This window comes from Varanus komodoensis, unplaced genomic scaffold, assembly GCF_004798865.1.
Source record: "Varanus komodoensis strain SLA01 unplaced genomic scaffold, ASM479886v1 scaffold1, whole genome shotgun sequence".
In the NCBI taxonomy this organism is placed as follows: Eukaryota; Metazoa; Chordata; class Lepidosauria; order Squamata; family Varanidae; genus Varanus; species Varanus komodoensis.
In genome coordinates, this window is record NW_025335268.1 from 81445374 (window position 1) to 81459545 (window position 14172).

Consider the following 14172-nt stretch of genomic DNA (forward strand, 5'->3'; position numbering starts at 1 on the left):
GCAATTACTTGTATACATCAGAGAAACTGGGAAGCAATATATCTTTTTCTGAAGTAAGAGTGAAATGCCACTACTTGCTCTTGAATTGTATAGCGGAGTCCATAATCCTAAAGTACGTTGTCACTTAATTTAAGAACAACAATAATACACTCAAAGACTCCAGCATTTTCTGACCCAGAAGAACCCCCTGAACATGGCTTTTAAAATGGGACTGGAAGCAAGCCTGGCAAAATGAAAGAGCCCTGCAAAAATTGGGTGGAGAGACAAAGTTGGTATGGTGTGGATAATGTTCTCCAGACTGATATATAGCTTAAATGGATCTTTGCTGCAGCGGGAATATTGGAATCAAGGGATTCTCCTTTAACATTAGGATATAAATAAATTATAATCCAGAAGTTGGACTATGCCTGTGCATTGTTATATGCTCTCTGGATATTGGGCAGTGGGGGAAATTTTTGGCAATGGGGTGGCCGGAAGGATGAGAGACACCAACCTCAACCAGTCACACTGGAGCGGCAGAGGAACCACACTGCATGAACTTTCAGCTAAACAATTATGAAACAGAATCCCCCTCACATAATTACAGATGTTATTACAGCTAACAAACCGTGCTTGTAAAGCTAAGCATGTAGCTTTAAAGTGTATGTAAAATCATTTCCATGGTGTCGAGTCCTCCCCTATCTGCTTGTTATGTATATTACTGTTGTTATTTTTGCTCTAAAGTGTTAACAAGTTAGACTTCAGCATTTATCTAAGGATTACAAGAGCTCCTTTATGATCCCAGCTGTTAGTATTATTCAGAATTTCAAGCAATTTTCTGTAGGTCTCCTGCTCAAAGCTAATTTCTGCTGGATGTACATAAACTGGTACTATCTCCTGGGTTTATACTGTGCTTCCTAAAGACAGCACAAATGTTTAGGCAGGGTCATTAATCATTTTATTTGCACCCAACTATTAATATGATTACTAGGTAGAAATGAGACTGACTATCACAAAAAATCCACTTTTTTAAAAATTTGCTCTGATTTGATAGCATTTAGAAGTGAATAACCTTGAAGTTGCTCTGTTCTGGAGAAGAATGAGAAATTCTGAAGTCTTGGGGTTTTTCTTAGAAAGAGAGCAAATCATGGTTACTAAAGACAATCACAGCATGTAGAATCATCAGAAAGGGAAAATCAATATGATCTAAAGATTCCAGGTCAACATTGCACTGTGTTTCTTGCATTTATGGGGTAGGTTATAATGAAAAAGAAATTATTTCACCAAGAGAAATATTTTCTTGGGAAAATTGAAGTCAAGGCTATGTATTTTCTGCAAAAAAGGTCCTGTATATGGATCCAGTCTAACTTCTCCACTTGTTCAGCTTATTGCAATCTGACTTTTAAAACAAGATTCTTGGACCTGTCATCCCAACAAGACATTCTTACCAAGGCCTCTATACATGAGCTCCTGTGAGTAGCCTGGGCATTGGGTATGCTCTAATGCAACACACAACACAAGACATTAAAATTGCTTTTATTTAAATGTTAAAATTTATGCTGAACTTTTTCCATATTTCAGTGTACTTGACATAGCAGTGGTGCTGGGCTTAAACTAGAGGTTAAACTGGAGTCTCATGAAGAGTTTAAAAATGTGCTCTCTCTTCACATAGTAGGTGGGTTCACATGACATGACAAGGTGGTTTCTAGTGCAGGATGGTCGGTTGTGTTGCCCAAACACTGCAATAGTATTTCAGCAAGTCACATTTGGATTTCAAAAACCATGATTAGAAGCAGTGATTCTGTGGTTTTAACATTTCACCATGGCTTCACCAGTCATCCTAACCCAGCTATCATTGTTCCTGTTCTGCAACTACCACAGATTTCTCTGGAAAGAGCTCCAGCTGTACCAGTAGCTCCTGCTATCCAGTGTGAGATTGAGTTTCTAGCTGGATGCCTGATGAGATATGTGGCAATGGTGGGAGGAGAGTGGAAACTACTTGATAATCTGTCAGGCACATCTGGACCAAAAATAAAAATTCACCGTGGAAACCACACGGGGTTGCTTGTCATGATGTGTGAACTCAGCAATGGTGTGACTGGTTTAAATCTATTATTTGTTTGCTTGTTTAATGTTTATACTGCCCATTAGTGAAGACAATTCTCTGGGCAGTTTACATAATCAAAACGCACAAGTAAAAACAGTACATTAAAATTGAAGATTACAACATGGAGAGGAACCACTGGTTTTGCTAATGGGAAAGCATGCAAATCAAATAAATAAATGTATCCTCACCATTTGGCCCACAAATGCTTCCAGTGAGGCCCCCATGAAGTCCTACCTCAGTCCCAGAGTTCTGACTCCTCTGAGTAGTTGTGGGGGTAGAAGAACAGCTTCTTACTGAACTGCCACCGTAAAAAATGGGGTGCAGATTGGCTCTCCTCCCTTTAGTGTACATCAGTTAAGGATATGGCTTGATGGAAAGGAAAATTTGAATGTCTCTATCAGTCAACTGTTTGGTGGGGTGGGGCAGGGGAGTAAACAGTGGGCTGGCCATGAGGCTCTTCCCTAGCAGCTTATTTGTTCTGCTGCTGATGTTCTCTTTGGGAAACAGCACCAAATGAGGATTAGGAGAGGAACTCCACAAGCAAATCCTGTTGTATGGACAGTTCCTTATTCCTACATACATACATACATATATATATATGCAGCAGGCTGCATTCAAATGTATGCTTCTTTAGCTGCACTAGGAGTCTGTCTCCAGTACTTACTCCTTTTCTCATTATACTTCTTGGCTTTTCTAGGATATAATTAGCTCTCTTGGTTCACTGCCTAAAGCACAATGGGCATGTTTTGCTTGTGAGGCTGAAAGATGACAAATCTCACTTAATGCTACATCTTTTCACAACAAGCAAACAATATTTTGGTCATTTTGGGGGGTCTGAGTAACTGTCACAAAGAAGTAGTATCCAGAAAGATACTGTCCAATTACCACTCAGTGCATTATTTGGAAGTGCTGCACTGCTATTCTAACTGACATAAATCTCCTGCTGGTTGGAAATAGCAGGCTGTTGAATGGCCCACTTCTAGAACTGTTTTTCAGGCACAGGTCAAGGTTGCTAAACAACTGTCAAATTACTTCTCAAAAGGCACATTACTTTCATTGTATTGTATGTCTAACCTTTAAGCAAAGGTAGACCTTGAAATGTGACTAAGGAAAAAGACTGTAGACCCAAATACAACATTTAGAATAAAAAATAGCCATTGCCTGATGGTCTAGCTCCATTTCTGTCCTTCAACCCTTCATGGTTCAACATACTTGCAAAATCATATTTATTTACTATCCTTTTCACCACAGAATGTTTAAAATATGGATAAGAATAGAAGGCACTATGGAGATGTTTCTGATATATGCAAGTATAACTGGTTTTGTTGTATATTATAGCTATGTTGGCTTTCTGTGTACACATTTAAAGGGTACAGTTTAGTTTATAACTAAAAATAGACATTTAGCTATTCAGTTATTTTAATACATGAGCTTTTCTGGGTTGAAACCCACAAGAAAAGATGCTATGAGTGGAAATGCAGGCTTGAGTCTGAAAAGGATTAGTGGAATTTGGGGCCATGTTTGACCCTAGACAGAAATCTCCTCTGCCAAGAAAAATACTGTAGATGAAAAGCTTTTGTTCTGGCTAAAATTTTCCCCCAGGAGGTTTCCATCAACATAAGAATGGCTTTCAGCTCTCAGAAAGTACAGGTAATTTAAGATTTAATACTTCCTGAGGCTATGCAAAATGAGAAAATCTGTGTAACAAAGCTTGGTCCATTGACCTTTTCTTTGCATCACTGTAGTTTGGCCTACTAACCTTTTAGAACAGATTTTAATTCTGTTTGCTGGAGGATTTAGCTAAGAATCTTAGCCTTTAAAAGAGAACAAGACAATCTGTATTGAACCTTCGTTTGCTACTTGGATTGGACCCTATTGTTCGGGAAATAAAAGTACCCCATAGTACTTTTCATAGGGAACCTCTGGGGTACTTTTGTGTCCCAGATAAGTTTGGTTTATGGGTTGATGAGGGGAGAATATGTGAAACATAGGAGCTGAAATTTGGGCTGGGCATTTCGTGATAATGTCTTTGATGATCAACTGTGCAAATTACAGTATAGAATATGAGCTGGGGGATTCCAGTTTCCTGAGAGATACAGTTACACACCACTGGGTGTGCTAAGAATATTTGTAAATAACATAGAAATCATGATCCCTGTTAAGTCTCTAATAAAGTCTCTTTATCGCGTCTTGTTCAACAATCACATTCCAAACAACACCTGATTTAAATTTCTTTGTGATGTCCTTACTGGAATGCCCAGGGAGTTTAAAAAGATTCTTTGCAAGCTTATTGATGTTCTTAAGATAAAGATAGAGTCCTGTTTGGCAGAAGTAAGTGACTTTTGGCCAGTTGAAGCAGGAAATCAAATAGACAATATCAAATAACAATAATAAATTTGTTATTGATTCTTTACTATTCTATCCCCATTGCTCGCTATCAAATATTGACAATAGTGCATTTCCAGGTTTTACTGCAATATTTAAATTCCATTGTCTGCTAATTTAAAAAACATTTCCCAAACTTTCATTATATATTCACATTCCCACCACATGTAGAAATATGTACCCACTTCCAGGCCACATCCAACATAGAATATTTACTCTCCAGAGTCAGAAAACCATTTCCATACTAGTTTATAAAAAGTTTCCTTTATTCTTACTAACATACACTTTAATATTCTTTTATACCAGATATTTTCCCACTCTTCATTATTAACATTTCTTCTTAAATCTGTTTCCTATGACACTTTAAGAGAATCGTATCGATCTTCCACTTTTAGCAATATCTTATAAATTTTACTTATTATCCCTTTCATCTACATATCTTACTTTTCCTGTTGTGTTATCATATCTTCAAATTTGGTATAGTCTCTGCATCCAGCATTTTTCTTTAACCAGTCCTTAGTCCACCACATTAAACCAAGTTTACCCCCCTTCTAATGCGATTTTTAACTTTTCGTTATTATTCAGTTTCTCAAACCAATCTTTTGACTGTTTATTCCTCAAAATGTTCCTCAAATGTCCTCTCAAATTTTCAGGAATGCTTCTAATTCCATAATTGGATATAAAGGCAAAACTGATGACATAAAAATCCATTATCTGTAAATCCATTATCTCTCCAAATTCTTCTAAATGTATTTTAACATGGCCATAATTTTAAACAGATTATTTATTGTTAATGAAATATAATCAGTAAATAAGCTAATTCTTGTTTTATTTTCAGATCCTATGCCTCTTATACTATTATCATTCCTATTATTCTATAACTAAAGCAAACAATATTGGGGAGAGGGGACATCCTATCTGCTACTTCTTCTTAGGGATAATTGCTCCATTATCCCATCATTATCATAGTTGCGAAATTTTCTGAATTTATTTACTATGCCTTTAAATAGTGTTCCAAATCCTTATATCTCTATTAACATCTTCATTGTTGGCCATTCCACACAATCAAAACTATTCAATTATATTATCCTTTTAATTTTTCCTTACATGTGACCTCTATTACACTTACTACTCTTATAGTGAAATCTGCCATCTGTCTGCCAACTATAAAATCACATTGATATACTCTAATATATTTATCGATGAAACCATACATTCTGTTTGCAAATGTTGCTGTAAAAAATGAGATTGGACATATTCTTAGAGGGGAAACCTTACCAATCATTACTAGTCCTGATGACTATATGCTGCCTTCAATATCAGAGACAGTGTTCCAGTCCCTGGGGAACATAGGTCGGATGGTGCTGTTCCACACATAACCTGCTCATTCAGTCCTGTGAGCAGCTGGTTGGCCAATATGTTGGACTAGACAGGGTAGACTATTGCTCTGATCCAGTACGGTTTTTCTTATGTTCTTAAAACTGATTTTTGTGTTTGTTGTATGAGTTTGTGTTCATGTGGAGGGTTGTTAAGGGACTGGAGTAATGCATAGGCAAAGATGTACTACAAATTTTATTTTGACTTTTTCCCCTTTTTAATGCTCCATTTAGTACAGAATAGAATGATATTACGATTAATGTTAAGTAATAATTTTGCCTGCAGCACCTGCATTCTTGAACAATGAAGGAAACTTGGTAGTATTTAACAATACTTATGGACATTCTGAAAATTGCATATGCTGCCTCAAAAATGTCTTTGAACTCAGTTAAAGCATTCCTGGTATTGTAGTTTCTGAAATAATATGAGGCACAATCCTATGCATGTTTAGACAGAAAAAGTCCCACAACCACAGCTCTTTTTCTGTCTAAACATGCATGTGATTGCACCCTTGACCTGTGTGGCAGAGGTATATAACATGTGACCCTCTAAATAATTTGGCCTATGATTCCTATCGACACTTGCTAGCATAGCCACGAGTTGCCCAACCTTTTTGTATGGGACTAAAAATAAGAAACTTCAGTAAAATTCAGTGTAATGTACTATGAATGTTGGTACAATATTAAGAAGTGTATACACTATGGAGAGGTGGGAGAAGCATATACTAGCAACATTCTCTTTCAAGAAAGCAGACATTAGGTGAAAATGTATGCAGAATGTATTACAAAGTTTGTATCAAAAGGCATGCAATTTGTCAGTGTTTGTCTGTGGGCTTAATTCAGAAGCAAAGATTGGTAAACTGATACAGAAATGAAACAGAACAAACTTCTGCTTGAAACATGCTATTATAGAAAGCAAAACAGATAGATCCATCCATCCTTATCTATACAAAACAGAATAGCATTATGTAAATTGTATACAAACCATCTTTTTGAATAAGTTACCTAGTCTAGTTAGTGTCTTGAAAACAAATTCTGTTTACCCATTGCCTTGTATCCCAAAGCTCGGCCTTCAGGAAGCAAACATTATAAACACTTTGTGTACAGTATGCAGTTCTTGTGAGAGGTCTGATTGCTTGTAATAATATTTTGTTTGTCTATTGTTTAGGGATCCAAACCAGCCTGTTCCCCAGGATACAAAGTTTATCCATACAAAACCCAATCGTTTTGAAGAAGTGGCCTGGTCTAAATATAATCCAAAGGACCAACTTTATTTACACATTGGCTTGAAACCCAGAGTCCGGGATCACTACCGAGCAACAAAAGTTGCTTTCTGGCTAGAACTGGTGCCACATTTGCACAACCTGAATGAAATATTTCAGTATGTTTCCACAACAACCAAGGTGCCACCTCCTGACATGACATCATTCCCTTATGTCACCCGGCGTTCTCCTGGAAAGTTTACCACCAAACGTCCATTAATGACACCAAGCAACAATCCAAAGCATTCAAAGGATACCCAGAAGACATCTCCCGAGGATACAAGCGTTCTAATAGAAAACAAGAGAGATTATTCCACAGAGCTCAGTGTTACCATTGCTGTTGGTGCATCATTATTATTCCTCAACATTTTAGCATTTGCAGCTCTGTATTATAAGAAAGACAAGAGGCGTCATGAGACACACAGGCGCCCCAGTCCTCAACGGAACACAACCAATGACATCGCCCATATACAGAACGAAGAGATTATGTCACTGCAAATGAAACAGCTGGAGCATGATCATGAGTGCGAGTCACTACAGGCGCACGATACCCTGAGACTCACCTGCCCACCTGATTACACCCTCACTCTTAGAAGATCTCCGGATGACATTCCACTTATGACCCCCAACACTATAACCATGATTCCAAACACATTAACAGGAATGCAGCCTTTGCATACTTTCAACACTTTCAGCGGAGGACAAAACAGTACTAATTTGCCCCATGGACATTCCACCACTAGGGTATAGCTCTTTCATTTGCCCCACCTTGTGCCACCTGGAAGAATAAAAATAAGAAAAAGAAAAGAGAAAAAATAATCCACATTCTCCATCAAGCAACTTGTCAAAATTTAAAAAAAGGTGAAAGAGAAAGGCAGACATAATTTTCTTACAGATCCTTTCCATGGGAACTTTGATGTTCTAAAAAAGATCACCTTCTCAAACCCTGTGAAATGTGAAATGTGTACATTGCTATTAGGATACTGCTTTAATATCTCAACCACTTTGAATGAAAGTTAAGAGTTGAGGCCTGAAGAAAGTCAGTTATAAAAAGATATGTATTGAGTGTAACAAACAGAAGCAGAAACTTCTGGAACACAGAGCCAGTGACTGTACAGGTTTTTTTTTTTAAATAAATAAAATTTTAAAAATATGTTCTATATGTGCCATACCGTGAATGGCCCTTGTTATACTAAAAGACATCATCATGGGCTTTTACCCATCATAAGAAGCTGTAATCCAGAATGGGGAAATAAGATTTTATTATATATATAAAATAGGACTGACTATGCAGTAAATACGTATAGTTCTGTGCAAAGAGATGACTTGCCAGCCTGAACTATATTTAAGAAACTTTGTAAAAAAAATGTACATAGCTGTGAGTTTAAAAAAGAAGAAGAAGAAGCTTTTATTGATGTTTTCAGTTTGAAAAGAGCTTTTAGAAAGGTTGTGCTTTCAGTTGTGATCTATGTGTATAAACATTAGTCATATCACCTCTGCTTCCTCCAGACCAAAAGGAGGATTTTCTTCTTAATTACTAGTGGTAAACCAAGACATGAGGTTTTTCCCTACTGTTTCATTTCTAGGAGGACATGGCGTGTCATACAGAAGATGCAGATAACTCTGTGGCCTGCCAGATTTTTCTTTACAGGTTACACATGTGCATGTTAAGGCACTCATAGGTAGCAAACAGTTGGGGTTGTTTTCTTAAGATTTTTTCCTCTTTTTTCTCTCTTTTCTTTCCAATTTTTGTGTTAGCCTTCATGATATTGCAACACAGAGATGGATTGGAAGAATTTTTTTTAAAGCTTGTTATATTCAGGTAGGGTTGTTGTATTTGATATTTAATATGACATGAAATGTTACTTCCCAATTTCAAATGCCCTGATGCATTTTAAGAAACAGTCCCATAAAAAGTCTGTCTTTTCTCAGAAGAAAATTAGTTCAGCCTGCAGAAAAAGTTGAGCTCAGAAGGCAACTGTTCAAGCTACATTGAACAGATGGTCCCCAAGTTTGGAAGATGGGCAAGAAATAGTTTTAATTACTGTTGCAATAAAGTACAAGAAAAGATATGGATGGGTCAGTATACAACCCAGTAGTCATTTTCAACCAAGCCCACTATTTGGGCTGGTTAATTTTGTTAAATCACAGAAGGGATGGATGCTGTGGAGAGCTAGAAAGAAACAATACGGAACATACAATAGGTGAGTTGCCTTGAAGAAGCTGGATCATTTTGCTTTTTGAAATATTAAATCTTTAAAAAATAAAAAATCTTCATTTCATTCCCCTTAACAGGGTGCTTGGCATTGAAACCAGCTGTCTCAGTAAGAAGTTTGGCATCTCTATGTAAAGTTCAGCTGTTGTAGAACTGGGTTATGAATAAGTGGGAAATGGTTTATATTTTGTCTTTAGAAAACTAAAATTAGAAGATGGTAACCAAAGATATTTGAACAGGGTTGCTGTGCATCAGATCACATATTTCCCAGGATGTATTTTATAGTTTTATTTCCCTAAAATGAGAAGGGCACAGCACTGCTATATGGGTCATCTCAAGATATTCATATCTGACACAAGATGCCTTCTGCCTTTAGAATAGACACCTTGTGATGTTCTAACTCATAGCTACTTTCACATCTCACTGTGATGTGATATACTCAACTCCATGCTGTTCCTGTCAGAGAAAGCAGTTCCTGAGAATAGCAAAAAGAGGATTGGTGATAGAGCAAAATTGCTGATGTCATCCATTCCAGACTCTTGCTTGTTAGAAAATGAAAACAGTATATGCTTCCCTTTTGCTTCCAGGTGAAATTTAAATGAGCAAACTGCTCCACTTTCCACCCAGCAGTAAATTGCAAACTGTCATCTTTCCTGATCATAAATGTAACTGTAATCTTAAACCTGGATCTATTCCAAGCCATCATCACAACCAATGCATTGCCTCCACTAAGACACAGCAATTCTTCATGACTTGGGGGGTAAAAAGGAAAATGATGGCATCTTAATCAGTTGGGTATGTTTGTTATGTGATTTAGGGTATTTGTTTAGTACTTCCAGTTGTCTTCTGCTAGCAATATGTACAGTACTGTGTCAGGCTTGTGACATTTGGGTAAAACCGTTTCTGTAAGTGAATGATTTTAGCTTTTGAAAAAAATGACAATGATGTCACTTTAATAATTTAATACGTCTGGACAGATGTATGATTTATAAATGGCGATTTTTAGGCTCTTCATAGGATTCTATAATAATAACAACAACAACAACGTATACTTTAAAGAAGAACTTTCCCAGACTTTTCTTCTTGACCTTAAGAGGCATGCAGGGTTTCTTTTATTATTGTTTCTGCATTTTTGTTGTTTTTTGGTTTTGCCTTAAGTAAGGACAGAAGATATATATGGCTGGACACATATGTATAAACTTTTCAGCAGCATTTTTAATAATAAAATATCACAGTATTTTCTAAGGCTTTGTGCAAAGAATTATGTGTTTATCATTTTTGTAAAGAAAATCATTCTGAAAATCTGAAATCTGTATTAAATTCCTGAGTTCACATCGACAGTTGCCACTCCAAAGTGTTACACTGGTAGGCTGGATCTAATATTGTTAATTAGCATTGCTATAAGCCTATTGCCAAGATGATGGAATGCCAGATGTAGAAGCTCCAAACTACTTAACAGCAAGTATGATTTATTATAACCTATGCATTTTATCTCTTCTTCTAAGTTATCATTGTGTTGTGTGAATGTGAAAATTAAATGCTTGAACACTAAACAAGCCACCCATCAAATTAAAACAAAATTAACTCTGCACCTTACAAGTTTCCATGGTTAGCTATTCAAATGAAAATTCCTGTACTTAGTTGAATAGTCTAGCCTTGGTTTTGATATTCATCATTGTAGGCTGAGATACAGCTTTACAAACAAATGAATCTCCTTTGTGTTAGATCATTTATTTGTCTGCCCTGCTCAGTGACCAGGCACTCCTTTATAGAATTCCAGAGGGTTTGGCCAGGCTTATCTGAAAACACCAGAGATTAAACCAGGCATCTTCTGCATGTAGAGCATTTGTTTACCACTAAGTTTCAAGCAGGAAACCCTGAATCAGGCATGCAGAAGTCTCACAGGAGACAGACCAGCTGTCTGCCATCTTCATTGCTAGGTCTATGAAGCTGTACATTTCAAGCAAATGTTGAGCTATTGCTACTGGTGAATATGTAGAAATCCTGGAATTCAGCCTTGACAAATGATTTATTGGTTTTGGTGGACTAGCTTTTTTTAACCCAGTCTCTGGTTAAACTAAAAATCTCAGAGTTTCACCTCTGCTTATATGAAAACATGTTATGAGTCTCATCCATAATCATTACAGGTTAAATCCCTGTTACTGCTCATGTTTTACATTTTTTCTTGTGTCTGTTGACATTTTCTGTGAGTCTGCTCCAACACAGTCAGTTCAAACTGAATGAAAACTTAGGAACCTAAATGCACATTTAATAAACTCAATGGAATGATTGTGATTTATACTAATTCATTTCTTGCACAAGCTTTAGTGTGGCACATATGTATATACTGTCATGGGGAAAAGCCTTATTTACATACAGTCTAGAATGTAAGACTGCTGTCATTGTTTTGGATTCACTCTTTATGGAAGATCAAACATAGAGACATAAAGACACTTGATGTTATAAATAAATCTTGGTCAGCTTTGTTCAGAATTCTTCATCTTCGGAATGAAAAATTAAATCAAAGATCAGGCAAATTTCCTATAATATCACCAAATTACAAGGTTAACTTCAAGTTGCATATTAAAATTGCATCAGTGAGCTTGTAGGAATAAATTTGGAGAATAATGCTTAGAAAATCTTCTTGAGCAAAGAACATACACATTCTGTGTTTAGGACCAAATAATTTTTAAATTGAAACAGAATGCATACATTGTGAAAAGGCTGCACTAATTACCCCTATCCGTATATTCTAAGTTGAGAAGTCATAGGAACAAAGCTTTCCTTAAACAAATGGGAACAATCAGCACAAAGTACCCCTTGCAAAAGTAGATTGTAATTAAAAAAAAAAAAAAAGCTATGTGACAAAAACTCAAGCATCCTATATGCAAGCAAGTTATAGTGACTTCTGGCTTTTGCTCAATGATTCCTGAGCTCAAGAGACCCCAGTTATATGAAATAAAATAGGACAATATGACAAAGGGATATACATTTAAACCCACATGCCTACATATATAACTCACACTACAGAATTAAAACAAATGCTGAAATTGTGGCACATGCAGAACATTCATTGCCTTAGGAAAAGAATATAAATATATTGAAATTTTCATATATGCAGTGATCAATGGCAGTTCCCTCACCTGTCTATGGTATGCAGCCTTCAGAAGATTAACCAGAAGGGAATGTGGGCTGAAACGGTTTCTTCTTTCCTTTTCTAAACCAAAGATCCATCATCTGACTTCATAGACACATATAGGTGTGCTTATTAAACCATCTGCCAAATTTCTTGACAAATTCTGCATTACTGGAAATACTTACAAAAGCAGAACAAAAGTCACAATCTATTGCTCTGGAGATTTTATTACTAGAATAACTTACCTGGTTCGTGGGGAAAATAATTATTTTTTCAAGGGGTTTTATTTTTATTTGTTATACGGTGTAGGTATGTGGATGCATTCATAAGAAAATGCTGCTGCTGCTGCTGCTGCTGCTGCTGCTATTACATATCTATAATAAATGAGGATGCATTTGTGATTGTAAGTGCCATCACTTCAAGACTGTAAAAGCTAGATACCTGACACTTGGTATGTATACTAAGGCATGTACATATCAGGTTTATCTAAAATGCATTTATTAGTTCTAATTAAATGAATCCTTTTGTTTGAGGCCTACAGTACCATCATCAGCCGCTTGGGCCATCAGCCATCAGCCCTAATATTTGCAATTGATGCAGTTAAAGCAAAGGATGAGTAGTCTGATGTATAGACTTATATGGATTTGTCTCTTCTGGCTTGGGGCAGCCTCTCTCAGGAAAATAACATGGACAGACACATCCTTCAGGGGTCTCTAGGGTTACACCATAGCAGGGATTCTGGCTAGGGGTACTATCAAATGTGGCTTCACTCTTACTTGGCAGGCACATTGGGTTTAACTGTGAAAGTTGTGTAACATTTCTTGAACATTTTTTTGTAACAAGCTGCTATTTCAAGTTCTGTGAAGCTCAGCCCAATTGCCAGTAATCAAGATATAAGCACTTACATACTTAATTTTAAAGATTTTTTTTTAAATATCGCACACGAGTGCTTGTAAACCCTTGAGGAAGGAGAGAAACTATTAAAAAAAACACCCAAGCACGTCATAGAACAAATTTCAATGCATAAGGATAAAAGCTTTACAAATAAAATGAGTATTTTGCTTCAAAAATCATTTGGAATGTATTGAAGAATTGCTTTTATAATTGGGTGGATCCAGCCAATACTTTCAGCAGACCCACTGAAATCAATGGGAAAGTGAGTGGGTATGACAATGGCTGCAATCCTAAACACATTCACCTGGGAGTAGTGTATAGGTCATGTCTCTGAGTAAATATGCTCGCACCTGCATAAGTCTAGATCTCAATGTCATGTTTGCTTTTAATGTCATGTGAACTGAAACTTCCTGAATTCGTGTAGCAAGAGACACCCACCCAACCCCTTTTGGGAATGCAGATATATATCAAAGAAATGATGTCTTATTCTTGTACAAACTGCATTATCAACATTTCAAATATATTCTTTCTTGCCAGACAACAACCAATGGAATCTAAAGTTTAAGTGAACTTAGAATACGAATTGAGCAGAAATGAAGAAAAGCACACAACCCTAGAATGAGTAGAAAAACCCAGAGTTTCTAAGCGTTGGTTTCTTAAACATTAGCCATACATCCACGGTAGCGATAGCTCTGTGTAGAGGCAACTTTCTTTGCAGAAGTTGGATGTTCACCAAACTGCTTATATTAAAAGAGCTGATGACCTCCTCAGCCTTTATGCTTTGTACCTCTACTGTCATGAATATTTTCTTGGGCATC

General features: G+C 36.6%; 1 protein-coding gene across 2 annotated transcripts in view; it reads left to right on the plus strand.

The window, feature by feature from the left end:
* Positions 1–8470, plus strand: part of NLGN4X (neuroligin 4 X-linked) — a 294535-nt gene extending 286065 nt beyond the window's left edge. For both annotated transcript variants that reach the window (XM_044432627.1, XM_044432636.1), the window contains exon 6: positions 7016–8470. In XM_044432627.1, coding sequence (XP_044288562.1) covers positions 7016–7859 — 844 coding nt within the window. In that variant the 3' untranslated portion in view covers positions 7860–8470. The remainder of the gene's footprint in view (positions 1–7015) is intronic.
* The last annotated feature ends 5702 nt before the right edge of the window (positions 8471–14172 follow it).